The sequence below is a fragment of the Loxodonta africana genome, chromosome 18 (genome assembly GCF_030014295.1).
Source record: "Loxodonta africana isolate mLoxAfr1 chromosome 18, mLoxAfr1.hap2, whole genome shotgun sequence".
In the NCBI taxonomy this organism is placed as follows: Eukaryota; Metazoa; Chordata; class Mammalia; order Proboscidea; family Elephantidae; genus Loxodonta; species Loxodonta africana.
This window is the reverse complement of record NC_087359.1, coordinates 58,966,997-58,994,459: the sequence shown is the minus strand read 5'-3', so window position 1 is coordinate 58,994,459 and position 27,463 is coordinate 58,966,997. Positions and strand designations below refer to the sequence as shown.

The 27,463-nt window shown below is 49.3% G+C and overlaps 1 protein-coding gene across 1 annotated transcript in view; it reads left to right on the top strand.

Moving 5' to 3' along the window:
* The window catches only part of NOS2 (nitric oxide synthase 2), a 41,672-nt gene that overhangs the window by 9,706 nt on the left and 4,503 nt on the right, over positions 1-27,463 (top strand). The window contains exons 4-23 of the mRNA XM_023556122.2: positions 242-390; positions 2,656-2,818; positions 4,095-4,186; positions 5,083-5,224; positions 5,348-5,487; positions 6,900-7,074; positions 7,167-7,268; positions 9,956-10,150; positions 11,384-11,466; positions 11,858-12,002; positions 13,518-13,622; positions 15,261-15,310; positions 16,324-16,498; positions 18,641-18,773; positions 20,367-20,445; positions 21,186-21,367; positions 23,460-23,623; positions 24,603-24,810; positions 26,655-26,742; positions 27,194-27,315. Coding sequence (XP_023411890.2) covers positions 242-390; positions 2,656-2,818; positions 4,095-4,186; positions 5,083-5,224; positions 5,348-5,487; positions 6,900-7,074; positions 7,167-7,268; positions 9,956-10,150; positions 11,384-11,466; positions 11,858-12,002; positions 13,518-13,622; positions 15,261-15,310; positions 16,324-16,498; positions 18,641-18,773; positions 20,367-20,445; positions 21,186-21,367; positions 23,460-23,623; positions 24,603-24,810; positions 26,655-26,742; positions 27,194-27,315 — 2,692 coding nt within the window. The remainder of the gene's footprint in view (positions 1-241; positions 391-2,655; positions 2,819-4,094; positions 4,187-5,082; positions 5,225-5,347; positions 5,488-6,899; positions 7,075-7,166; positions 7,269-9,955; positions 10,151-11,383; positions 11,467-11,857; positions 12,003-13,517; positions 13,623-15,260; positions 15,311-16,323; positions 16,499-18,640; positions 18,774-20,366; positions 20,446-21,185; positions 21,368-23,459; positions 23,624-24,602; positions 24,811-26,654; positions 26,743-27,193; positions 27,316-27,463) is intronic.

The following is a 27,463-nucleotide window of genomic DNA, read 5'->3' as shown; positions in this document are numbered from 1 at the left end:
CCTTGGGGTGGGAGAACTAACCTCAGCTCATACCCACTGGGGTACAGTCAGTAGAGGAGAAGACATTTGGCTGGAGAGAAAGCCTGGTGGACCCCAAGGAGGAGGTGCTCCAGGGGTGGAGAGCAGAGTAGCCAGAGTGAAAGGTAATGGTCAGAGGAGCTGGCTGCTGGGGGAGGATGGACATGAACACCTGCTCCATAGGCCAAGCGGCCTGCTCTCACCTCATGCCTTTGCTTTCCAGGATCTTGCTTGCAAGTCCAAGTCTTGCCTGGGGTCTCTCATGAGCCCCAAAAGTTTTACCAAAGGACCAAGGGACAAGCCTACCCCCCCGGATGAGCTTCTACCTCAAGCTATCGAATTTGTCAACCAGTATTACAGCTCCTTCAAAGAGTAAGGCTCGCTTCCTCCAAACTCCCCTGGGTTCTGCTCTCTCCAGCCATTTTCCTCTGACCCTAGTCCCCTTTCCTTCCCAGATTCCCAGTGGTTCTAGGGCAAAAGCCTAGTTTTCCAAGGAAAAATATCCCCAAGGAGTAGGTTTTCATAATCGTGGGACAAAGAGGCATAGCAATAGTGGTTGAACTGTGAGTTGAGAGTATAAACTATTAGAGTTTGAATCCTGATTCCGTCATTAACTAGTCCTATTTCCTTGGGAAATCTACTTACTCTCTCCGTGGCTCACATTTCTCATCTGTAAAATGGGGATGATAATAATAGAACCTGGCTTATAGGAGATTGTTGTGGGTAAGTTACTTCTCTGTGCCTCAGATAATAATAGTATCTACCTTATAAAGATTCAATGAATTAAAGTATATAAAGTGCTAGGCATAGTGTCTGGCCTGCAGCAAGTAGTTCTACTCTGTCCTGTAGGGTCACTGTGAGTCGGAATCGATTCGACGGCAACAGATTTATGTAATTTAAAAACCGTAAAAAATCCAGTTGCCATCGAGTCGACTCTGACTCCTGGAGACCCCATGTGTGTCAGAGTAGAACTGTGCTCCGTGGGGTTTCATGGCTGATTTTGGGGAAGCAGATCACCAGGCCTTTCTTCTGAGGTGCCCCTGGGTGGACTCAAACTGCCAATCTTTTGATTAGCAGACAAGCACGTTACCCTTTGTACCACCCAGGGACTCCTCATAATGTTTTCTAGTCCCTTGGAGATACGACTTTATGAAAACAGTAATAAAATATGAAACCCTAAAGGAAATGGATGCAAACATAAAAAAATAATCATTTTTTACGTATCTGCATGTTAACACTACGAAGGGTGTTATAGCATCGTCATGACGAGGAGCGTCACTGTTTTCATGCTTGGGTGCGGGGGTAGGGGGGTAGGGTCTTGCTAGAAGCTTTTTTGGGAGGGAGGGCTTCCAGTGGTGGGGCAGCAACCCCTTCATCCGGCACTCTCTTATGCCAGAAGTGTCCTTGAGGATAAATATCAAGTGTTTTGTCTTTGTGCTTTTTTTCCTTTTAATCAAGAAGAGATGCTGAGACACTCTTTATCCGCAGAAAGGCCATTTTGTTCTGCGTTTTCTACTGCCCTTAATCAGGAGTTCATTCCTTAAATAGTTTGTCTGTTGCCATTTCAAAAGTCTTCGGTGGTGATTGGAAATCTCAAGGTTGCTCTGTATGTGTGTGTGCGCGTTGTGTGTTGTGTTGTGTGTGTTTCAAATCCTTTCTGACTGAATCCCTCCTTTTGGGATATTTCCAAAGTCGGGGAGGGGAGAGGAGAAGCAAGCTGACAAATGTCATATGGAATTTCTGGAGGAGCTGGGCTGGGCTGAGGGTGAGAAATAGCGTGATTTAGGAGCCTGGGGCGTCTGACCACGCTGTGGGGAGCTCCTCCATGTGCCAGCCCGAGTCCCCAGAGCTGGGCTCCAGGGTGGCCTGACTGGGCTCTCAGGAAAACATAAGTGGCCACTTGAGGTGTCTGGGCTTACAATCCCCCTGGAGTGGAAGGTGGTATTACTGCAAGCAGTTAAGAGCCTGGCTCCGCATCAGGGTGGCTGGGTCTGAGCCCTGGCTCTGCTCTTGACCACGCTAATGTTTCTGGGACTGGAATTCAACCTCCTAGAGCCTAGATGCCCTTGACTATAAAATGAATACAAAAATACCTCCCTCACAGACTCAGTAAGACCCCTCAGTCATAGGAAGTACTCGGCACACTGAGCTCTGTGAGAAGACTTGGCTTGCCTTCTCTTAACCATGAGAAGAGAACAGGTGCTCCCCTTCCTCAGAGGTGAAACATTGCTGTTACTTGATGAGCAGATCCTCTAAGTCTCATAAGTGTCCGAGGAGGACCGCACCCCCTGCTCAATCTGAGATGAATACATGGTTAAAGAAAAAAAGCCTGGAAATACCGAGGTTCCAAACGGGCCAGGACTGGTCATGTAATTCGTAAGCTCTTTGTTCAAAAATGATTAAGAATTTCAAGACGGCGGCAGCAGAGCATAAACCAAGTGTGGGGCCCTTCTAAGCACAAGGCTTTATGTGCTTTCACAGGTGACTTGAAACCAGCCCTGGCAGGAGGAGTCCCTAGTGGGGGACATCTTGCCGTCTTGGCCTCATCCTAGCTCAGTTCCTGTTTCTGTGGATTGCATTAATCCGCATTTAAAGGCATCTCATTGTTGATCTTCCTGATGTCTTCCTGTCTCCCAGGGCAAAAATAGAGGAACATCTGGCCAGGTTGGAAGTGGTAGCAAATGAGATCGGAACAACAGGAACCTACCAGCTGACAGGGGATGAGCTCATCTTTGCCACCAAGCAGGCCTGGCGCAATGCCCCCCGCTGCATCGGAAGGATCCAGTGGTCTAACCTACAGGTGAACTTCCTTAGACCCAAGTGGGAGAGGGAGCTGGGGAGGTGGGCAGACCCTGGGCAGATGATTCAGAACAGCCTAGCAAAAGCTGGGCCCAGAGCTGTGCTCAGAGCCGCCCAAAGCCCCGCATTCTCGCTTCACACCCCTGAACATGAAATGGAATTATAGGACCCCTCTCTAGATGTCTAGAGCTCCCTAGATGGTGCAAACAGTTGATATACTTGGCTGCTAACTGAACAATTGGACATTCAAGTCCACTCAGAAATGCCTTGGAAGAAAGGACTGGTGATCTACATTTGGAAAACCAGCCACTGTGAACCTGGTGGAGCACTGTTCTACCCTGACACACATGGGGTTTCCAGGAGAATTGACTTGATGGCAACTGCTTTGTTTTTTTTTTTTTTTAATAAAATCTAGATATGTAGATCCCTATTTCAGCACCAGGATTTCTGGCTGACCTTTCTCTTGCGTTGCAATTGGGAGACTAAGCACCATCAAAAAACCAAACAACCTTGTTTCTGTTATTATTGAGGTCCCAGTGCCACAAGAGAGGATGTTTACCTTAAATGTTTGAATTCTTGGCTCCGAGAGCACATTTTATTTATCCTAGATCCTAGGCCATCTTTTCCCTGGGGGATCATTTATTGTTGGATAATACCAAAAGCACTTGACAGAGGAATCGATTAGAAATGCCAATTAACCACCTCTGGCTGTGTCGTTGGTGCCAGAGGCCCCCTTATGATATGCTCGGGTGTTGCAAGGTAACTAGGCCAGGGCTATGGAAATCTCAGTTCATGGTGCTTTAAAATCAGGTTTTCTTCGGATTTTGTTTTTTGTTGGAGTCTTCTAAGTAGATTCGCCCTTAGAGGCAAAACCTGGGAGGGCAGGAGAAAGGATGGCTAGGGGGAACTGTGAGATGGGCAGAGTTGATGCAGAGAGGAGAATGCATCCCTCTACCTGGTATTTGGAGTCCCTGGGTAGTGCAAACAGTTAACCTGCTCAGCTGCTAACCAAAAAGTTGGAGGTTGGAGTCCACCCAGAGGTACCCCAGAAGAAAGGCCTGCCACCTACTTAAAAAAAATCAGCCATTGAAAACCCTGTGGAGCACAGTTCTACTCTGACACATGGGGTGTCATGAGTTGGAATCAACTGAGTGGCACCTGGTGTTTTACCAGGTGTTTGGGTGTTGGGTGTTTAGGCCACTTGCCTCAGTTTGGAGGACCCAAGGCCTCTGTCTATACAGTCCTTGATGGGCTTGGTCCCGGTGGGGTGTGTGCAGGTCTTTGACGCCCGGAGCTGTACCACCGCAAAGGAAATGTTTGAACACATCTGCAGACATATACGCTATTCCACCAACCAGGGCAACATAAGGTGAGTTTGCGTTTCCCTGGGCAGCACCTGGGGCCCACTGCCCTAGAGTGTTAGCCAAAAGATGCAGGTGGGGTTAGGGGAGGTGTCTCAGATTCTAGGAGAAACCAGGGAAAAAGGAGACTCAGTTGTCTTCAGGGACCCTTAATAGTGAGCCAAGCCTCCATAAACTTAGCCTGCGTCCACAGCCTGTTTCCGGAGGGGGTGGGGGATCTTTAAGAAGTAACGTCATCATTGTTCAGAGTTAGGGCTCTCCATTTTTTGGGGTGGATGAGAGATTGGTTCCCAGCAGATGGCTCTTGTGGGTGTTTGTCTTAGAGGTGGGAGACCTGTTGCTCATCAGTACGTACCCCTCACCTCTCCCCACCCAAAGATGCCAAGGCTGATAGAACTGCGCATCTCATTCAGGCATTCATTCGTTCTTTGTTCAGTAAACACTTAGTGCCAACTTAATGGCGACCCAACACAGGGCTAGGTGGGGGTGGGGTGGGGATGCAGGGGAAGGCTGCAGAGATGACTAAGACCCCCAGACCCTGCTCCAGGCCTCTGTGAATCCAAGTGCTCACTGCCAGGCAAGAAACGTGCAGCTAGGGAAACAGCTGTGGAGGGGCCACTAACCCCAACTAAGGGATGAGAACGCTTCCTAGAGTGGGGGCTCCCTACGCTGGTCTTGAAGGAAGGGCAGGAGTTGGAGGGGGAAGGAGGAAGAGGATATGTCAGGAAATGGGGCAGGTTACACCGAGGCCAGGGAGAGCCTGGCTGTAGGTGGTCCAGTCGGTTTGGCTGCAGGGGGCTGGTGCTTAGGAAGAGTGGAGGGGGAGGTGGAGCCAGCGGCGGGGTGGTGGCTAGGAGTCCCCGCGGGGCTACATAGTAAATAGCACTGTCCTGTTCTGGGGAAGGTCGGCCATCACGGTGTTCCCCCAGCGGAGTGACGGGAAGCATGACTTCCGGGTGTGGAACGCTCAGCTCATCCGTTATGCTGGCTACCAGATGCCCGATGGCAACATCATAGGAGACCCCGCCAGCATGGAGTTCACCCAGGTACCCGGCCAGCCTGGGCCCTGGCTCTTTGGGTAGGGAGCCCAGCATTGGGTGACGGAGAGGGGCCTGGAGGGCTTAGGGTGCCTGGGTCTGTGGACTCACCACGTCTGTCTTGCCTTCCAGCTATGCATTGACCTAGGCTGGAAGCCCAAGTACAGCCGCTTCGACGTGTTGCCTCTGGTCCTGCAGGCGAATGGCCGTGACCCTGAGCTCTTTGAAATTCCACCTGACCTTGTGCTTGAGGTGCCCCTAGAGCATCCTAAGTAAGTGGGCTGGGAGTGCAAGTCGGCAGGCATGCCTCCCCACTTCCCTACGGGAGACCTCCCCTGACCTCCCTCAAAGCCAGGCAGCAGCAGTGATGCCTGGAGGGACTGGCTTTCAAGCTTACCCGGCTCCCTTGCTTTCTGCGGTGAGTCTGCGCTTTCACATCAGGCCTCCAGACTTCCGAGGGTATGTGGATGATGAGGGAAAAGCAGAGGCTTAGAAAGACGGACCCCTAGAACTTAGGAAGCAGTGACCACAGGAGAGGAATCCTTGAAAGGCTCCTGGTTGTCTCACTGAGCTGCCCAGGGCTCTTTTGCCTTCTGCCAACTCCCATGGCTGTCCCTCTCCTGACTATAGTAGAATCATAGAGCTCCAGTGATTTCAGGAGCTTATCCAGTTCAGCCCCTGCTCCAGGCGGCTCCTGTGGTTACGAAAATACTGCCATGTATTGAGACTTACTACGTACCAGGAGGTTCTAATCTGTCCTATAGAGTTGCGATGAGTCGAAATCGACTTGACGGCAACGGATTTGGGGTTTGATGTACCAGGCATTGGGCTGGACTTCTCCTTTTGTCCCTTGAATGTGCGGAACTCAATCCTACCTCAGGGCCTTTGCACTTGCTGTTCCCTCTGCTGACATGCCTTCCTCCCAGATTTTTGCATGGTTCATTGCTTCTTGTCAGTGAAATATTTCCTAAAATGTCACCTCCTCAGAGAAGCTTCTCTTGACCATTAAAGCTATAGTAGGCACACCTACCCTTGTCTAGCATCACTTTGTTTTATTTTATTGTTTATTTTTTTATATTCTAGAGTCAATACTATACACTAGACTGTCAGCTCCTCGAGAATAGGGATCTTGCCTTTCTTGTTCACCAATATATCCCCAACACCTACCAGGGTGCCTGGTACATAGTAGGTACTCAATAAATATTTGTGGGAGAAATGAATATAAAAATGAATGAAGCTGAATTAGCTCCTTTATCTTCATAATAGCCCCACGAATTTGATGCTAGTATCTCTGTTTTGCTGATGAGGAAATTGAGGCACAGAGAGGCTAAGGAACATCCTAAGGTCACACAGCTAGTAAGGGTTGAGGCAGGATTTGAACCTAGGCTTTCTGCTACTAGAGTCCCTAACCAGTATGTTATGTTGGATTCTCAACTTTTAGCCCAGTGCTTGGTGCATACCTCATGTTTAATACATGTTGCCATGAATGAATGAGCGAATGAATGCGTATAAATAAATGAATTGGGAGAGTCTTCCCAATTTACCTCTCCAGGTGGGATTAACTTAAAGATCAATACCTGGAAAAGTTTTCTTGGTTGACTGTTTTCTAAAGAGTTTTTTTTGGAGGGGGAGGTTGTGGACAAAAGGGAGAGCTCTAATAGCAACTGGCTCTGCCTCTGGCCAGGTACGAGTGGTTTCGGGAGCTGGAGCTGAAGTGGTACGCCCTGCCTGCAGTGGCCAACATGCTGCTTGAGGTGGGCGGCCTCGACTTTCCAGGGTGCCCCTTCAATGGCTGGTACATGGGCACGGAGATCGGAGTCCGGGACCTCTGTGACGTTCAGCGCTACAACATCCTGGAGGTAACGAGGGCCGCCCAGCTGGGCTGGCTGGAGGCGTGGGCTTGGGGGCAAGCCGCAAGGACCGACTCAGGCCCATTTGTCTGCCTCTGCAGGAAGTGGGCAGGAGGATGGGCCTGGAAACACACAAGGTGGCCTCCCTTTGGAAAGACCGGGCTGTCGTTGAGATCAACATTGCCGTGCTCCACAGTTTCCAGGTGCGTCTGTGGTTTTGTGAGTCTGAAGACTTTCTGGTTAGAGGGTACATATTTCTGATTTTCTGAGTGCATGCAAGGTTAGTGTTGTTTCTATTTGGGATTGTATGTGGAGTAGGAAGTTCTGAAGCTTCTCAGGCCCAGGGCTACCGTTGCCCACCCAGCCCACCTCTCATACCACACTTGGTCTGGACTCACCGGAGAAATGAACTGAAATGAAAGCATCTCCTGTCCACGGTTACCTTTGTTCCTCATATAAAGAAGCATCTTGCGGATGGAAACGTAGAGCCCCAGTGTGTCAGATTAGAAGTGTCCACAGATCAGACCACACTGCCCCACCTTCTCTTTGATTGGCATGTAATTAGGCAATGAGTGGTATCCTTAATTTGAGCCTTGTGGGGAGATGGTTAAACGATTGGCTGCTAACTGAATGGTTGGTGGTTTGAACCCACCCACTGGCTCTGTGGGCGAAAGACCTGGCAATGGCTTTGGAGATGCTTTTAGCACATGCTCCCCACGCCGGATCAACAAATAGACAGTGGAGATGCCAACAAGCTGGGAGGAGAGGGGAGAGTCTATCAGGCCCACTCCCCAGGTCGGAGGGATAGGAGTCGAGGGGGGCCTCTGAGAACAAGCTCAGACGGGACAGGAAGAGCCCCCCCCGGGGCTGGCCCGGCTCAGGAAGGGCTGGCCATGGACCACACATCCCGACCCCTGGGGCCTCCCAGCACCAGCCCTAACACTGCCAGGATGCGGATGTGCTCAGATAACTCCACAGATTCACAGCCCCTCCTGACCGTCGCTGCCATGCCCCTCCCCTGCTCAAGAGTCTCCAGGACTTCCTTGTCACCCACCTTCAGGATAAACTTCAAAAAACCTTGGCTTTGTGACCCCATCTGTAAAATGGGGATAGTAATAGTACCTCCGTCAGTAGGTTATTGTATGAATTAAATGAAAAGCCATGCACAATGTTTAGCTGCACTGCCTGGCCCGTAGAGAACCCTCGGTAAGCTGTCATTATTGGTGTTATTATTATTTATTATTGTTATCATCTTAGGTGCCGTCATCAGCTCCTGAGCGTCACACTGGTCTGGCACCCTAGCATTGCATACTGTGCTGTATATAAAATAAATGATGAAAGTGGAAGGTCAATTACCAAAAGGCCTGGACACGCTGCGTGCTTGGTCAACAGGCTCTCTTGTGCCCCCTGACCTTGGCTCATACAGCTATTTCCTACAGGAGTACCCTTGCCCCAGCTAACTTGGACTCTTCCCTCAAGGCTCACCTCTTCAGCTGTCCCTGAAGTTCCCCGTATCTACCCTCATCTCTGCCTGGTGTTAGGCTCTCTCCTCTGCCCTCCCTCAGTGCTCTCTGCTTGCCTCCACCATGGCTTCTACCAAATAATGCAAAACCAGCTGGCTGTCTCCTATTTCTCCTGCTGCTGCTGTTGTGTTATTGGCAGCCCTCGAGTCAGCCCCCGACTCCTGGAGACCCCATGCACAAAAGAACAAAACGCTGCCCATCCCTATGACTGGTTGTTGATTGGACCACTGTGATCCATAGGGTTTTCCTTGGCTGATTTTCAGAATTACCTTTCTTCCTAGTTCTTTGGAAGCTCTGCTGAAAACTGTTCAGCAGCATAGCAAATGCAAACCTCCAGTGACAGGCGGGGTGGTAGCCGGGCATAAAGTGCATTGGCTGGGAATTGAGCCTGGGTCTCCCACATGGAAGGTGAGAATTCTACCACCAAACCACCGATACCCCTTCTCCTTCCCCTAGTTAAATTACAATCTATTGTGTCTTTCCCCTCTGTAGTGCCAGGGCCTTATGCAGTAGCTGGCTGATAGAAATAATAATAAAGCTAACATTTACTGAGCACTTCCTATGCTTTACTTGTATTAACTTCTTGCCTCCTTTCAATAACCTCAGGTGGTGGGAACTGTTATTATCCCCATTTTACAGATGAGGAAACTGAGGCTTAAGTAATAAAGTCACATGGCTCATAAGACACACAGGCCCCAGGATGTGAATCACTATGTTAAACAAATATCTTTTGTCTGAATGAGCTGCCCTAGATGTTGAGGAGATGGCATTCCGATTAGGCTCAGACTCCCCAGCTTCTAATTATAGGATGTGGGATTTGGGACGATTTGTCTCCTATACACTACACTTCCTCCAATGCTTCCGATCTGTCCACAGAGGCGTTCACTTCCTTATCAGCTGGGAGGGCCTCAACCCAGGAAGCAACTTCTGGAACTTTCTACATCAAGTGGCTAGGATAGTTTTTTCTTTACCTGCCAAAGGGTCCTGTGTTGAGCTATCAGCATCCAAAGACAGCCATTTGTTTGGGGTTTGGGGAGAATTGGGGGCATGAACTGAGAAGCTAGACGCTGCCTCCAGAGGGTCAAGGGGAAGCAAGCTTACTGTGTCCTAATGGTGAAGCCACCTTGTGACCTGTGGGCTGACCGTGGCCATGGTGTTTCTAGGGCTCCTTCAGAGGCTCTGGAAATGCCTTCTATGCGGGTACTTATGTGAGCAGGCAAAGAAGGGGCCAGGAGGAACTTTCTCCCCCATTTTCAAGATTGCCAGGCTTTCCCACATGCCACCCTGGAAGCCTGCAGCCTACTTGCTGCTCTCCTGATGTCCCCGCCCCTTGCCTCAATTCTCCTTCTTGCCCTCCTCTGATTTAGAAGCAAAATGTGACCATCATGGACCACCACTCAGCTTCAGAGTCCTTCATGAAGTACATGCAGAATGAGTACCGGTCCCGTGGGGGCTGCCCAGCTGATTGGGTTTGGCTGGTCCCGCCAATTTCTGGGAGCATCACCCCCGTGTTTCATCAGGAGATGTTAAACTATATCCTGTCCCCTTTCTACTATTATCAGGTAAGGGTAGGATCTTCCTCCCCTTTCTTTGGGGGCTCAGGCATAGAGACAGTGTGAGTGTGCGTGTGTGTGTGTGCTTGTGTGCATTTTTACCCTTGCAGGATATGGGAGAGGAGGATCAGGGTACATGGGGATCTATTTTAATGCTTCTTGGGTTCCACTCAAGGACAGTGAGCAGCTTTTGCCCATTTCCACAGAGGGTGGGACTCAAGGAGATGTCTTTTATTGTATGTTGAATGGCCTGTTGGTCTAACATGGCTTAAGCTCCCAAGGGTGCCCTCCATGGCACCTGCTTCCACGGGAGGGACTGGTAAAGAGTCACGTAGTATAATTGGGGAAGAGCTTGGCTCCCGAGTCAGACACGCCTAGGTTTGATTCTGCCACTTCCTAGCTGTGGGATCTTAGGCAGGTTATTTCACCTTTCCAAGCCTTATTTTCTCATGTCTACAAGGGGTGGGAATTAACCCCATGCTAGGAGGTTGTGCAGATCCCATGAGCTGGTAGGTAACAACTTAGCCCAGTGTCCAACCCAGAAAGCACTCCGTAATGTTAGCTATTGAAAGAAGTTCTTTTTTTTTTTTTGTCACAAAGAATTTTGGTTACCATTTTGTCACTCTGAAGGTGATAAGTAAGATGGCTGTCTATCCTGGCTTGCCCAGGGCAGTTTGTGCCTGTTTTAATGACGCTTTTTGACTCTCAGAGGTATCCCGGCATGAACTGTACATTAGGTAGCCTTCCTAGTGACAACCGCTTGCTGTTGAATTGATTCCAACTTGTGGGGACCCCATATGTATCAGAGGAGGACTGTGCTCCATAGGGTTTTTAATGGCTAATTTTTCTCCCGAAGCACCTGTGGGTGGACTTGAACTGCCAGCTTTTCAGTTAGCAGCCCAGGGCATTAACCAATGGCACCAACCAGTGATAAGGCAATAAAAATGAAAGAGAAGTGGGCCCTCTTCCTTCTAGGAGAACATTGATGAGAATAAGACCAACTGACCACCCTCATATGCCAGGCTTTATGCCAGGGATTAGAGATACAACTCTGAGAGGGACAGACAGACGCAGCCCCTTGGAGCTTTCAGTGAAGTCGGGTGGAGCCAGGGCCTGCCCACTCTCCTGACCCATGAATGTTGTGAAGAGGCTTCTGGCCCCCCAGCACCCCGAACCCAAGCCGAGCCTGGCAAACCCCTGCCAGGACATCACCCTGCCTCACAGCATCCTCCTTTTCTGCAGGTGGAGGCCTGGAAAACCCACACCTGGCAGGATGAGAAGCGGAGGCCCAGGGGAAGAGAGATTCAATTCAAAGTCTTGGCTAAGTAAGTGTGAGCAGTGAGCATTTATATCTGAACTGTGGCCCTTCCTTCTAGCAGCCTCCGCCTCTAGGCCTTGAAGAGCAGGAACAAAAGAGAAAGGGTGTTATTGGTGGAGTTTGGCTTCGAGAGGTCCGGACACCAATTCCAAGGGTCACCAGCCCCCGTTGCCCAACCGTCTCTCTCCTCCATTTTCCCAGAGGGTCTGAGTAGTGGGCTGAGGGGTGAGGGGAGGAGAAGGACCATTATCAGGGTGGATAGAATGGAGAGAAATGTGGGTTGCTTATCCCTCAATTGGCCGCACTCTGAACCCTGTCCTCCTCTTATTCTCCTGGGCCTGCCATTTTCTCCTGGGGGGCTGTCTCAGCACACCGTGTCTGTCTGTCTGTCCCCACAGAGCCGTGCTCTTCGCCTCTGTGCTGATGCGCAAAGTCATGGCATCACGAGTCAGAGTCACAATCCTCTTTGCAACAGAGACGGGAAAATCAGAAACATTGGCCCAGGACCTGGGGGCCTTGTTCAGCTGCGCCTTCAACCCCAAGGTACCCAGCTCAGTCAAATGGGTGTCGCTTTCTCTGCCTGTGTACAGAGAAGACTGGGCAGCTGTGAGCTAGGAAAGTTAAGATGGTTTCTCTACCCCTTGGTGTCTCAGAGCCTTGAGTGTGATAATGTGCGTTATAAATATGCAATGGAAGGGTACATTTGTCTCCAGGGATCCCCATATTTGACTGAACACACTAAATCAGGGTTTTCGTAGTGTTCCAGGGAACACAGTTTGAGAAACGCTGTCCTAATGCAGCCAAGCCTCAATGTACATGAGCTGCTCTAGATGAATTTTATTCACTTTTATTGGACCCCTTTTATACTTTTTTTAATACAGGGTTGGGTGCTAAGTGGAAAGGGGGCCAAAGATAAGTAAGATGCAGACAAACAAAACACACAAAGATGACTAAGCCATGTCCCTTGGGACAATCACCACATGCTGGGCCAGCGCTGGGCTCTGAAAACACAGCAGTGAGTGACACAGAGCCAGGCCTTACCCTCGGGACAAGGCACGGGGGAGTCCTAGTAGTTGTTATTTTGCAGCTGAAGATCTGAGTGTTATAGGTTAAGTGGTTTTTCCAGAGTCACATGGCTTCTGGGAGACAGTTGTGACCTTAATGATTCAGGGACATGGCACAGACCAATGTGACATCAGACAGGATATGGGTTGTGATCCATACTAGATGAAGACGTAGGCCCAGGAGGAAGGGTTAGGACTGACTACCAGCAAGGTTAGGAGTTCCTGGGTGGCTCAAATGGTTAAGTGCTTGACTACTAGCTGAAAGGTTGGAAGTTTGAACCCACCCAGGGATGCCTCGGACGACAGACCTGATGATCTGCCTCTGAAAAGTCACAGCCTTGAAAACCCCATTGAGCACAGTTCTACTCTGCACACATGGGGTCACCATGAGTTGGAACTGGCTTGACGGCCACTAACAACAACAGCAAGGTTAGCCAGGTCGCTGAACAGGTCTCATGGTGCCAAGTCTACCTGATGGCACCCAGGGGTCCCAAACTGCCAGGGGGACTGATGGGCAAGTCGCGCATCCCTGGGCCTGAGTAGAACAGTGAGAAGTAACAGCCATCCCCTGAGATTACCTCCAGGCAAAGCATTTGGGTTCCAGAGCCACCAAAGGGATCATGATTTCTGTTACCTGCTGATGCCAGTTTTGTAGGGAATATGTCCACAGATTCAGAATTTAAAGTAGCAATGAAAGTGGCCAGAGTGGTGTTATTTGGGATATGCAGTATTTTGAAGAATACTAGAACTTGCTGATGGAGGCTTGAAGGGGGAGGAGAATTGAGGCAGACTTGTTCAGATTGGTTAATTTGAGGGAGATCAGTTAAGCACTCCCCTCCTCGTGCCACCCCCCTGTCCTGGACTCCAGGGATCAGCGATGACCAAGGGGGCTCCCAGCTGGTGGGGAGGGAAGTGCAGGGGGTTCAGTGGTGGGGATTGTGGAGGGACCCAACCTGGGAGCTGAGGGCTGATGTCCACTCTCGGTTCAACCCAGGTTTTCTGCATGGATGAGTACAGGCTGAGTGACCTGGAGAAGGAGCGGCTGCTACTGGTGGTGACCAGCACGTTTGGGAATGGAGACTCTCCCGGCAACGGAGAGGTGGGTGGCCCAAAGTGGGGTGGGGCCTGAGAGGACCAAAAAAAGGATGAGGGTGGGGCCTGAGAGGATGAAGGAAAGGATCCGGGGCCTCAGTGTGGAGAAGAGGATGTTTAGAGAGTGGGTGTTCAGATCATTCTGGGCTGCCCTAGTGTAGGTCATTTGCCTGCCTCCTTTGTAATTATTGTCGTATGTATGTGTCACCTTTCCTATTACATAGTTTATATTCTTCTGTAAATTGACCTGTTGTTTTACTTAAAAATTCATGCTTAAAGAATGCTATCACTTTCAAAAATTTAAAGTCTGCAAAAAGTTCAGTGAACACAACAAAGATAAGGATTTTTAGCTAGATACAGTTGCCTAACAGAGGCCTGCTTATTTTTGTTTTTTCAAAAGAGTAACTGGCAAGTATTAGAGAGGTTTAAGCCTCATTTGATACCAACTTGAGGCTTCCTCCCTAATGCTCAGAAGGATGAGAAAGAGAATAACTGCGAGATTGTGGAGAGATTGAAAATCTACTATTCTCCTGTTGGGAATGTAAAACGATGCAGACACTGTGGAAAAGTTTGGCAGGTCCTCAAAAACTAAACGTAGCATTACTATATAACCCAGCAATTCCACTGCTGGGTATATACCCAAAAGAATTGAAAGCAAGGACTCAGATACTTGTATGTGAATGTTCATAGCAACACTATTCACTATAGCAAAAAGATGTGACAGGTCAAACGTCCATCAGTGGAGGAATGGATAAACAAAATAAGGTATATCCATACGATGGAATATTATTCAACCATAAAAAGGAATGAACTAATGACACATGGCTAAATGAAAGAAGCCAAACACAAAGGGTCGTATATTGTATCATCCTATTAACATGAAATATCCGGAAGAGATAAAACCGTAGAGACAGAATACAGATTGGTGATAGCCAGGGGTTAAGGGAGAGGGGATGGAGAGAAACTGCCTAATGGATATGACGTTTTACTTTTGAGCGATGGAAATGTTTTGGAACTAGGTAGAAGTGGTAGTTGTACAATGTCGTGAATGTAGATAATACTCCTGAAATGTTCACTTTAAAATGGTTCATTTTATGTTGTGCAGATTTTGCCTCAATACATTATTTTTTTTAAAGCAATAACAATAACAAAATTACAAAAAAGGGAAAATTTCTCATCGTTAGTGTTATTTCTACTGGGTCACGTACCACCTAAAGTTAACCTGAGTTCCTGGAAAATAAGGGTTATTTTAGAGGCTAGGGGACCAACTGTTGTCATTCTTACCAAGTTCCAAACAAGAAGAGAGGCCCACGCTTCATTAGGAGACGCTCAGAAGTGTCCTACTATATAAGGCAGGCCCCTCTGCCACCAGGGCTGGGTGGTTGGGGGGTTGGGCTATTCTGGGTCTCCCATCAAGGGTCAGGGCCCACATGAGTTGCTGAGGCTCAGCTGGAGTGATAGACAAGTCCTGAACTTGAACTCAAGGCCTGGCACAGAGGTCCCACACATAAACCAACTTTCATTTGTGGGTCTGAAGCCTTCTCCTGCCAGAGGGGAACAGTTTAAAAATGGGCTACGAGAAGGAAAGAAAAAGCCATGCTCTTGTGAACCATGACCTAAGAACTCCGGTGCTTTCTCTTTCTAGAAACTGAAGAAATCGCTCTTCATGTTGAAAGAGCTCACTAACAAATTCAGGTAAGGTTTTTTCCCCACTTCCATCTGTCGAAGCCCTGCCTCGTGGTGGGCTGGGTGGGTGGGACCAGATCTGGGATCCAGGCAATGAACCTAGGTGACTATAAGGGCAGTGGCATCACTAGGGTTGGTGTCACCCAGTGCAGTAACTCATGGTTCTTCCCCACCCCCCATGGACCTCCTCCCATACCAGATCATACAGAATCCTTAGCAAGGCTTCCTGTACTAATGTTACTTGTAATTTGTTAATTCCCGTGTATCACTCCCTCTTTTCCTTTAATTACTACTTCATTCTCAAAACAGTTATCAATATAGGTTCACAAATAATAATTACCAGAAAATTTTAGCTAAAGGACCAGAAAACTGGACAAAATCAGCAACTACATAAACACCGGCAGCAATAGAAACAACGACGTGTGCTTGTAACATGAGCAGAAGACATGATTTAAAGCACTATTGTAATGGGGTGATAATGACAGCTCTGACCAGTGTACATTAAAAGGTTCGAAAAGTAAATTAGCATAGGGTTTTAGGCTTGTAGGTATATAGATACATGTAAGCTGGGCTTACAAAAACTGTTTTTATTGTTATAACTAACTGCAGGGATGTATTTACAGATAGTCACTTGGGGGTCACCCCTCTGACAGTGTCACCCAGTACGGTCTGCACCTCCCACACCCTCCTAGTTGTGCCACTGTATACGAGGGTCTTCTCTGAAATGTCTAGGAGCAAAGAGAGCCTGGGTCTGAGGTTTGTCCTTGAGTGTGTCAAGGGTCAAGCCACAGAAACCAAGTTCCTCTGACAGGTTAGCAAGCCGATCGTCGGGCAGATCACAGGAGTTGGTGATGAGGGTGGGAACCAGGGAGGACCAGAAGGGGACGTGTACCAGCAGGGCCCCGTGCACAGCTGGAGTGGAATGTCTGGGCTGGTTTAATGGCTATAGTGCTGGGTGCTTGCTGGGTGAGGCTTGCATGGGTTGGCTCACCCAGTCTCTCTGTGTATGTCCTCCTTGGCAGGTATGCCGTGTTTGGCCTTGGATCCAGCACATACCCTCGGTTCTGCGCCTTTGCACATGACATTGACCAGAAGCTCTCCCAACTGGGGGCCTCTCAGCTCACCCTGACAGGGGAAGGAGATGAGCTCAGTGGGCAGGAGGAAGCCTTCCGCAGCTGGGCTGTGCAAACATTCAAGGTCAGTTCACAGCCAGAGACGCCCCGTAGCCCAGACAGGGATGCCGGGGCGCATGTGTGCCCAGGACATCTGTACCATGCATCCTGGGTGGCATGAACTCTGTTGGTCTTGTCGACATGGCCCCAGGTCACTGCTGCTCCTCCTAGCTGCCCCCCACCCAGAAAAACTCTTCCTTTAAATGCGTACCCCATGGGTGGGAGAAGGTGGCTGAGACAGAGTCCCTGCCCTTGGAGAGCTTCTGGTTTTGAGATCTTCCTCCTCTGATTATCTGAGCCACCTTTTGACAACTTTGAATTGTTTCCAGTCTCCTAGCCACAGAGAACTTGGGAACAGGGACTGCACAGTTAGTTCTTTGGACCTATATCAGCATCTTATTAGATCTCTATTTCCCAGTCTTGACCCTGCTGACTTAGAGAACTCAACCCTCAAGCAGAGTTGCACTCAGCAGTGGTGGTTAGAAGTTAGACAGGTCTTCTCCACATCTGGAAAATGGGAGTCATGAAACCTACCTCACAGTGAGGACACAAGGATAAAGTAAGCTAATGTCAATATTAATATTTATAACAGTACAGCCAGTAGGAGAAACAAAGTCTTGATACATGCTACAGTATGGATGAAGCTTGAAAACATTATGCTGAACAAAATAGGCCAATCACAAAAGGACAAATATTGTATGACCTCACTTACATAAAAAGACAAGAAAAGGCAAATGTACAGAGATCAAAGTTTATTAGTGGTTACCAGGGGTGGGAGGATGGAGAAAAAGGGGATTCAAAATCACATTGGAATCACAGTGGAAAAATCACATTGGTGAAGGGTAGGGTTGCACAGTCCATTATTGTAATTGCTGTCAGTAAGTTAAAGACCTGAAAGAAGTTGAATTGGCAAAAGTTATGTGATAGATATATTTATAACAAAGACCAAAGGAAAAAAAAAACAGAGCTGCTGCTGAAGCTGCTGATGTACAACCAAACACCTCAAGGGCTTGGTTCCTTAGTTTGGAGGTTTAGGGCCATGGTTTCATGGGACATCTCAGTTAATTGGCCTAATAGCATGTTTAGTGCTTCTGTTCTACCTCCTAGTTCGTTGTGTAGTGCCTGGGATCTTAAAAGCTTGCAAGCGACCTTCCAAGGCACAACAATTGTTCTCTATTCACCTGGAGCAACAGAGGAAGAAGGAGAGTCAGGAGTAGGAGGAGGATATGGACTGTGTGGCTAATTGCCTCTGTGAACAACCTCCTCCTTTGCCCTGAGACCAGAAGAACTGGATGGTGCCCGGCTACCATTACTGAACATTTCGATCAAAGATTCCGTAGCAGGATCCTGATCAAAAGGGGGAAAATGCGGATCAGAATTTCAAATTTTCATGGACTCTGGACTTTCTGGAGCCACAGAGTGTGGATGAACCCTGAAACTATTGTCCTGAGATAATCTTTAAACCTTAAATCAAAAATACCCCCTGCAGTCATCTTAAAACCAAACAGTAGTTTAGTTTATCTAGTAAAAAAGGTGTACCTTGAACATTATGCTTTCTTAAGAACTATCTACATGGGATCAAATAGATGACAGCAACTGGAAAGATTAGATAGGAACCTTAGAGGGCAGTCAGTTTATATCAGCGAGGGGAGGGACAACTCAGAAAAGGAGGTGAGAATGGTTACACAACTTGAAGAATGTAATCAATGTCACTAAATTGTACATGTAGAAACTGTTGAATTGATGTATGTTTTGCTGTGTATATTCTCAACAAGAACAACAAAAAATATTCATAACAATAGCAATAGCTACTATGTGCCAAGTCCAAGGCTAAGCACTTATATATGTTACCTTTTTGAGCCCTCACATTAGCCCAACAGGATAACTGTGCTCTTGGTCCCCGGGGGCTTCAAATGGTTAACGTGCTCGGCTGCTAACCAACAGGTTAGCAGTTCAAGTTCACCCAAAGGTGCCTTAGAAGAAAGGCTTGGTGATCTACTTCTAAAAAATCCGCTGTTGAAAACCCTGTGGAGCACAGTTCTACTCTGACACACATGTGGTCTTCATGAGTCAGAATCAACTTGACAGCAACTGGCTTAATAAATGGTAGCCCAAATGGTGATGATGATGATGACTGTTAACATGGGTCTGCCCCATCTCCTTCCAGGCAGCATGTGAGATATTTGATATCCGAGGCAAACACCATATTCAGATCCCCAAGCTGTACACCTCCAGTGAGACCTGGGACCCACACCAGTACAGGCTCGTGCAAGACTCAGAGCCTTTGGACCTCAACAAAGGTACCTGCTTCTCTAACACATGGTGCTCATTGGCCCTTCCTGGGCTTTCTGAGCCTCTGGTCTAGAAAACCACCAGGCCCTTTGAACAGAAGCACTGGTCTGAGGCCACGGAGTACTCGCTTCCCAAGAAGAGTCTGTTGGGTGCATGACTTGAGGGCTTGCTTCGCCTTGTGGGAGGCTGTGTCATGAGGAAGCCCCAGGGGAGGGTGGCTGGAGAAAGAAAGGAGCTTGTGTCCACTGAGGGCCTACTGTGTGTCAGCCACTGTGCTGAGCTCTTTGCCCACAAACTCTAAGTAAGCCCTCACACTCATCCTGCAAGGAAGGTAGACAGAAACTGAAGCTCAGGGAAGGGAATCAAGTTACCCATGTCACACAGCTAGCATGCAGCCTTGTTGGGACCTGAGCCCCAGTCTCCCAGCTCCGAAGACAACGAGGTGTTGAAAGAAGATTCTACAGGGGCAATTCCCAGCTTCCTTTCATGAACTCTCAGGTCTGCCCCCTCAGGATCCTGTGCCTTTGGGATTCTTCTTTTCTTGTACCGTGAGAATCACTCAAGTGGACCTTATCATGAGAACCAAAAAACCAAAAACCGAACCCTTTGCCATTGAGTTGATTCCAACTCATAGTGACCCTATAGGACAGAGTAGAATTGCCCCATAGGGTTTCCAAGGCTGTAATCTTTACAGAAGCAGACTGCCATGTCTTTCTCCCATGGAATGGCTGGTGGGTTCTAACTGCTGACCTTGCAGTTAGCAATCGAACGCTTAACCACTGTGCCACCAGGGCTCCTTACCATGAGAGCAGTAGCCTTATATTCTGCATGTTTAGGATATAACTTCAAATATACTCTTCTGTGGATTCAAAGCCATAGAGAGGCCCTGGAAATTTCCATACTTGGGCACCTAAATTCCATTTCCTGACACCTAGCAGCAGTACAGTTAACGTCTTTGGTTAAATTCTTTGGAGTTCCAGGGTGGTGCCAACAGTTAAGCTCTCAGCTGCTAACCAAAAGGTATTCAGTTCAAGTCCACCCAGAAGCACCTTGGAAGAAAGGCCGGGTGATCTACTTCCAAAAAATCAGACATTGAAAACCCTGTGCAGCGCAGTTCTGCTGTGACACAGTGGGATCACCATGAGCTGGAGTGAACTTGGCTGCAGCTGGATTTTAGCAGTGGCACAACCATCCTTTGTCAGGTCAAGGGCCTTCATGTGTGATTCAGAGGAGAGTGGAAAAAAAGAAAAGGAAAGAAAGTGGGACACTGGAAGGTAGTGTTCTGATAGAATTGGCTCAAACACGTGACAGCTCCCCGATCCACACTGAAGACCCACTTAGCCTTTTCCTGTCAGGAAACCCGGGTGGTGTAGTAGTTAAGAGCTGCGGCTGCTAACCAAAAGATTGGCAGTTTGAATCCACCAGGTGTTCCTTGGAAACCCTAAGAGGCAATTCTACTCTGTCCTGTAGGGTCACTATGAGTTAGAATTGACTTGAAGGCAAGGGGTTTGGTTTGGTTTTTTTTTTTTTTTTTTTTGGGTAGCCTTTCCTTGGAAACCCTGGTGGTGTAGTGGTTAAGAGCTGTTTCTGTCTTTCCTCAGCCCTTGGCAGCATGCATGGCAAGAATGTGTTCACTATGAAGCTCAAATCCCAACGGAACCTGCAGAGTCTGAAATCCAGGTAGGGTAGAGAACAGGGCTTCTCACATCATCAATAGACTTTATTTTAATGAAGACCAGAGCAGGTCAGTCTTTGAAAGGAGGGGAGAGAAGTGTTTGCTAGCATTAACAACAATGGAGTCAGTAGACCAGCTCTACGGGTGACCCCAGAGGCTGGCAGTGACATTGGGTCTGGTCTCGATTCACCACAGGCTTGTTTTCCAGCTTGAGAACTAGGCAGCTGCTTCACTTCCTCTCCTTCCTCTAACCTTCTCACTGAAAGGCAAGGGGGCAGGAGAAACGCAAACCATTTGGCTCTTTCTTAAGAACTTTCATTGAAAATTTTGGCGCAGAAGGAAACGTCCCCTTCAGGGTAAGGAAGTGTAGGCTTTATCTGTGCTGTCCTTCTCCCCCATTCATTAGAAAAACTGGCCTCTGTTCCTATAAGAACAGCGTTTGTGCTGGGGACCAGGAAAGGTTTCTCCCCGTGTCCACATGTCACCAAATGGGATCTTTTCCCTAGGAGAGTCAGAGGCCAAGACCTTAGGAGGTTTGCTCAGGGATGTGTGTGGTCCACTCTTCACCCCCAGGGGGAGGCTCAGACCCAGCCAGCCCTGGGGTCTCTTGAACATCCCCACCTAAGCATGCCAGCGATCCAGGTTCATGGAAAGGGCACGTTTCCTGGGGAAACTGGCCCGCCCTCAGGGAGCTATGGAGGAAATCCTGACGGCGTCAGCGGATGCTTCTTTTTCCCTTCCCCAGCCGAGCTACCCTCTTGGTGGAACTGTCCTATGAGGGCAGCCAAGGCCTGAACTACCTGCCTGGAGAGCACCTCGGGGTTTTCCCAGGCAACCAGCCGGCCCTGGTTCAAGGCATCTTGGAACGCCTGGTGGATGGACCTGCACCCCACCAATCGGTGCGCCTGGAAGTCCTCAGTGAGAACGGTGAGTCATCTGCATGGGGGCATCCCACTGAGGCAGCCCCGGTAGCCCCCGCCACCCCACCTCTCCCCACCCAGCCCACCCCTGAGGAGGGGCTGAGGCTGAGGGTGGGCCTCTGCTGTGGACCACTGCCCTGTCCTTCCTGCTGGGTGAGGCCGGCTTTCCAAAGCCTGCAACAGTTCCCTCCTAATAGCCAGCTAGCTGGAAACGGCTGCGTGTTTGGGACCATCTGCCCAACAACTCCAGAGGCTGGGAATCTTTTTCCATTCATTCTTTCACTCACTTAGCCACATTTTTGTTGACTGATTCGTTTACTTTTCAATCAAAATTTTAACCAGTACTATCTATATACTAGGCAGATTCTGGGTAAAAAAAATTAAGGAGCCTCAGTGTCTGCCCTCAGGGAGCTCACCACCAAGTACGGGAGACAGACATACAATAAGATAATAATAATAGTAATTATTATTTGTTATATTCATTTGTTGGGTAGTTATTGTATGCCAGCATTTGCTGGGTAGTTACTATAGGCCAGCATTTCCTATGCATTATCTCTTAGTCCTCATAGCAGACGCGGGCATGCAGCTAGCCTGGTGATAAAATAGAAGAGCGTGGCATCTGAGTAAAATGGTGAGCTTTGAAGGCGGACAGTCGTGCCTCACTTACCAGCTGGGTGGCCTTGGGCATGTGACCTAACCTCTCTAAGCATGAATTTCTTTGTTCGTAAATAGGGATAATAAAGCCTTCTTTGCCTTGTAGTTTTGTTATGAAGATCAAACGTGCAGCCTTCACCACAATTTCGGACACAAACAAATGCAGGAATGGAAAAATGTCCATTTCACACAGGCTAATTAAAATTTTAGAGTCCCTGGGTGGTACAGTTACTGTACTCATCTGCTAACTGAAAGGTTGGAGGTTCAAGTTCACCCAGAGGCACCTCAGAGAAAAGGTCTGGTGATCTTCTGAAAGAATCAGCCGTTCAAAACCCTACGGGGCACAGTTCTACTCTGACACACGGGGGGTCACCATGAGTTGGAATCAACTCAATGGTAACTGGTACGGGTACCACCAAAGGTCTCATTTGTCCCTACCTTCCCCTGGGTGATGGACAAGGGCAGGCCATAGGTGACCAGGAGGAGTGTGGCTAGCTCCTGGCCATCCCCACTGTGGAGAAGACGCATGTCCTGGGGAGAGCCCAGAGCACTCTTTTCCTGTGCAAAGGCGAGACCATCAGTCTCCATGTAGCGGAGATAGTATGGGAGTGGCAGGCACTAGGGGGCGTAAGCTAATGTCATTGACACATCATGGGCCTCCCAACCCATAGGAATAGCTCCCTGATCTTAGTTTCCTCAGAGATAATGATACCTCCAAAGTATGTCGCCCCCTAAACAGGGTAGCCAGCATAGGAAAGTGGGGGTCAGAGGAGCAAAGTCTGGCAGTGTCCCCCACTGGTCCGGAGAGCAAGAGAGCCTGAAGCTTGGGGACAAGGGGGCAGGAATGTCCTCATGATGGTAGGGAGACAGACGTGGTTCATCACACTGCAGGTCTAGATGAAATAACAATAATAATATATTTGCCCAACATTTATTGGGTCTGCTGACTCCAGATTTTATGCTGTGACTGCCCTGCATACTGCCTTTTGGGACTCCCTGAGACTTGCTATCTCACTTTGGGCTGAGTTTATGCTCAGACAGCACCTCTTGGTATAGCACACCTCAGGGTGGCTGGATTAGGGTCATGGGCCTCTAGGGTGTACATCAGTCTGTGGTGTGTCTAGTCATTGTGAGTCTGTAGTTCCCCTGTAGGTGTTCTGCTAAAGTTCCGGTCTAGGCCAGAGAAGGACTGGATTCTGGACCATGGCTAGTTTATCAGGATTATGTCAAATTGGGTGCCCATTGGAGGGCTGTTGACCAGCTGTCCCTGGCAACCTCGGTACCACATTCTTTCCACGTTTTGCTGTTCCTAGAGCCAGTACCTTAGAGTCTTCCCTCCCCTGAAGCTGGGGAATGGAGGGTATCTGGCCTCAGAGGCCTCGTCACCCTCCCAGAAGCCCAAACAGGGATTTTTATCCGTCCTGACTCCTTCCTTCCCTTTCCAGGCAGCTACTGGGTCAGGGATAAGAGACTGCCCCCCTGCTCACTCAGCCAGGCCCTCACCTACTTCCTGGACATCACCACACCCCCAACCCAGCTACTGCTCCGAAAACTGACCCAACTGGCCACGGAAGATGCTGAGAGACGGAGGCTGGAGGCCCTGTGTCAGGTGAAGTTTGGGGCTGATGGGTGGGGAAGCAGCAAGGTCTCAAAGTAGGAGGACCCAAAGCCCAGAGCTACTCTTTAACCTCCCAGGAGGATCCACCCCAAAACCCCAAAGTGAGACTTGTCAAAACCTGGTGGGAAGCCAGACACCATGTCCCATGCCATCTCTAGGACACTGTTGTGCGACGGGAACTGAATTGTTCTGTGTGCCTGCAAGATGCAACCACAGTGCACTTCCTCAGAAACTAGCTAGAAAAGGGGTAGCCATCATGTCTCGTCTGTCTGTCTTTGTATTCCCAAGACCCGAAACAGGCCTGGGATGTAGGAAGTGTTGGAGGATGGGTGGTGTGGATGAATGGATGAATGAATGTAGTGACAGATGGATGGTTGAATTAATAAATTAATGAGAGGATGAATTTACTCATCTGCAACTTTCTGGGTCCAAGTCTTTGCAAAAGGCACGGGACACCATTATTATCATCGTCACTGTTGCTAATTAGTTTGATTCCAGCCACCACCACAACTGTTATTCTGTGGCAGTAGTATACTAACTTGACATACATTTTCTCATTTAATTCACACAACATTTCCACGAGGTAGGCAATACCATCCTCATTTCATAAAGATTAATTAATTGGAACAGGTTTCCACAGCTAGTAAAGGCATCCAGCTGAGATTTGAACCCAGGTCTGTATGATACCACAGTCCTGGCCCAAATTAGATGACAGTTAATCTTTGCCCACACTAGTTACTGACAGTGGCGTTCTAAGCACACAAGTTAGATAAATGCTACTCTTTGGACTGAATTCCATGAGGATGAGAACTACAACACCTCCAGCTTGATTGTCTCAGCACCCTGGACAGCGTCTGGCACCTGGCCATGTTTGTTGAGTGCGTGAAAGAATGCAAGAATACTGAATGGCAGCCTCCTCCCCCAGTGTGAGGCAGGCGCCTGGGTCCCTCACACTGCCCTTGGCTTTCAGCCCTCAGAGTACAACAAGTGGAAGTTCACCAACAGCCCTACATTCCTGGAAGTGCTTGAGGAGTTCCCGTCCCTGCGAATATCTGCTGGCTTCCTACTCTCCCAGCTCCCCACTCTGAAACCCCGGTACTACTCCATCAGCTCCTCCCAGGACCACACGCCCGCAGAAGTCCACCTGACTGTGGCCGTGGTCACATACCACACCCGAGGTGAGTGCTGGGCCAGAGGCTTTGAAGCAGTCCCACCCATGTTCAAATCACAACTGTGCTACTTCCTGGGCAGCTAGACAACATTCCTGAGCTTCAGTCTCCTCATCAGTTAAATGGGAGTGGGCATACTCACCTCCTAGAGCTGTTGAGACAGTGGTTAAGCGTTTGACTGCTAACCAAGAAGTCCACAGTTCAAATCCACCAGCCACTCCTTGGAAACCCTATGGGGCAGTTCTACTCTGTCTTATAGGGTCACTATGAGTTGCATTCGACTCGATGGTAGTAGGTTGTTTTGTTTGTTTTAGAGCTATTAATAATGGTAGGTTGGTAGGTGGTGGGTAAGAGATATCACTATGAACTAGGTACTGAGCTTAGCCCTTTGCAGATGTGTGATCAGCAGCCCAATGAGATGGGTACTGTGTGCATTTCACAAGTGAGGAAACTGAGGCACAGAGAGGTTAAGCCACTTGTTCAAGGTCACATTTTAGTAAGTAGAGAGCTGAGATTATAACCCTAGAAGCCTGACTCCCGTGGCCAAGTTCTTAACCACCTTACTCTGCTGCACTGTTGGGAAAAGTCCTTGAGATCAAATGTGGAAAGTACCTGGTACTTAGTAGGAGCCTGAGGATTCTTAGTCGTAGTCCGGTCTGCATATAGGGGGTGATTCTGCATCAATTGTTCATTCATTCACTCATTCATTCAGCAGTGATTTATTTCACACCATAGGTGTGGAAAGACAGCAGACAGCTCCTGCCCTCATGGAGCTTCCATTCTGAAGGGGCCAGTGAAGAGATACTCCTAGAAATAATTAGATATTTGTCATTATATAGGCGCTAAGAAGGGAAGCCCAGGGGGCTATGAGGCCAGAGAATGGGGATAGAACTGTCATAGACTGGGAGGTCCAGACTCTTGTCTGATTGACCTTGACTCCTCCACTGGATGAATGGTGCCCCTGCCATGTCCACTGTAACTGAACATCTCCTGGGTTGGCAAATCCAGAGAGCTGGCCCACATCTCAGTAGCCTTTTGTGCTCTGGAAAACACAATCACAGTTTCTAAAAACTGGGAAGACTCTCTTTATCTGCTGGGCTGGGCACATCCACACCAGTAAATCTCAATCCTCAGATTGGGGGCAGAGAGGCAGGCATGTCTTGCAAGAGCCAGATTCAGCCCAGAAGAAAACCAAAGAGACTTCTCAAGTTGGTTGGGGGTTTCCTTTAAATGCTGGACCATTGGGAAGGGACTGTAACCCAGGTAAAGCTGGGGTTTCCACAAGTCCAGGAGGGTCCCCTGGGGGAGAAAGTGAGCTGTCAGAGCAGACCAGAATGTGGAAGGTCATCCATTCGTCCATTGCTCAGGGCTCCGACCAGCAAAGGCAACACTGGTGAGGACACTCAGGGTTCGTGACTATGGTCAATCCTGAGGGGTCACTTCCTGCTGCTGTCAGCAGGGTCGAGTCGTGGACTGGGGGGATCTCTGAAGAAATTCTTTTGGAAGGAGCACTGGAGTAGGAGTCAGGGAACCTGAACTCTCAGCCTGCCTCTGCTGCAGTCTGAGTAACCTTGTACAAGTCACTATCCCTCTCTGAGACTCAGTTCCCGCAGCAGCAAAGGGAGTGATTTGCTGAGACACTAAGTCCCTCCCAGCTCTCACTGGCTCTGAGTGTATAGAGGGTGGATCTCAGACCCAGAAGGAAAACACTGTACCAGCCTCCTCCATGAAGCCCTCTGAGGGCCTGAGTGGGGCAGTTGGAGGAGGCCTATCAATGTGGGAGGGGCAGCTGGTACAGTTCCTGCACGGGCAGCGGGAGGGACTGACAGTCAGGCCTGTGTCTGCCCTTGCAGATGGCCAAGGTCCCCTGCACCACGGCGTCTGCAGCACTTGGCTCAGCAACCTGAAGCCCCAAGATCCAGTGCCCTGTTTTGTGCGCAGGTAAGGACCACCCCTACTCCGTCCCTGGTGGGACCACTGGCCCCTGAGAGTTCCGGAGCGAAAGGGAGTGATCTGGGGTTTGGGTGCCCCGGCCCATGAAGAAGGCACTGGGGTCACACTTGGCATCCCCAGTCCGCCCCCTGGATGTAGAGTGTGGCTGAGGCTCTAGCAGTATTAGTGGTGGAGGCAGGGGTGGTGGGGCCAAGTAAGATGAGAATCGGGCCCTTTTACAAAAGACCCCAGGGGGAGGCACTGGCATGCCTCAGAAGGGTAAATGAAGCAGCTTTCAGGACTCTGGAAATCAGAATTTGAGCTCATTGTCCTCTCCATCCCCCTCCCCCCGCCCCACTACCACCCCCAACCATACACCTGACTCCCCAGCCCCTGAGCTGTGTATGCACCTGGCCCAGGGAGTCTGAAAACTGGGCCTCTCTCCCTCCATCCCGTTTAGTGCCAGCGGCTTCCAGCTCCCTGAGGACCCCTCCCAGCCTTGCATCCTCATTGGGCCTGGTACGGGCATTGCCCCCTTCCGCAGTTTCTGGCAGCAGCGGCTCCATGACATCGAGCACAAAGGTACAGCTCTCGAGGCTTCCAGGTTGGGAGGGGGTGCAGGGTGGCCAGTGCCTTCCTGGAAGTAGAGCTAGAACCAAAAGCAAGTTGTGCCACCACCCCACAAATGTTTCCTGGCCCCTCTCCCGGGTGAAGACCTCCCAGGTTTGCC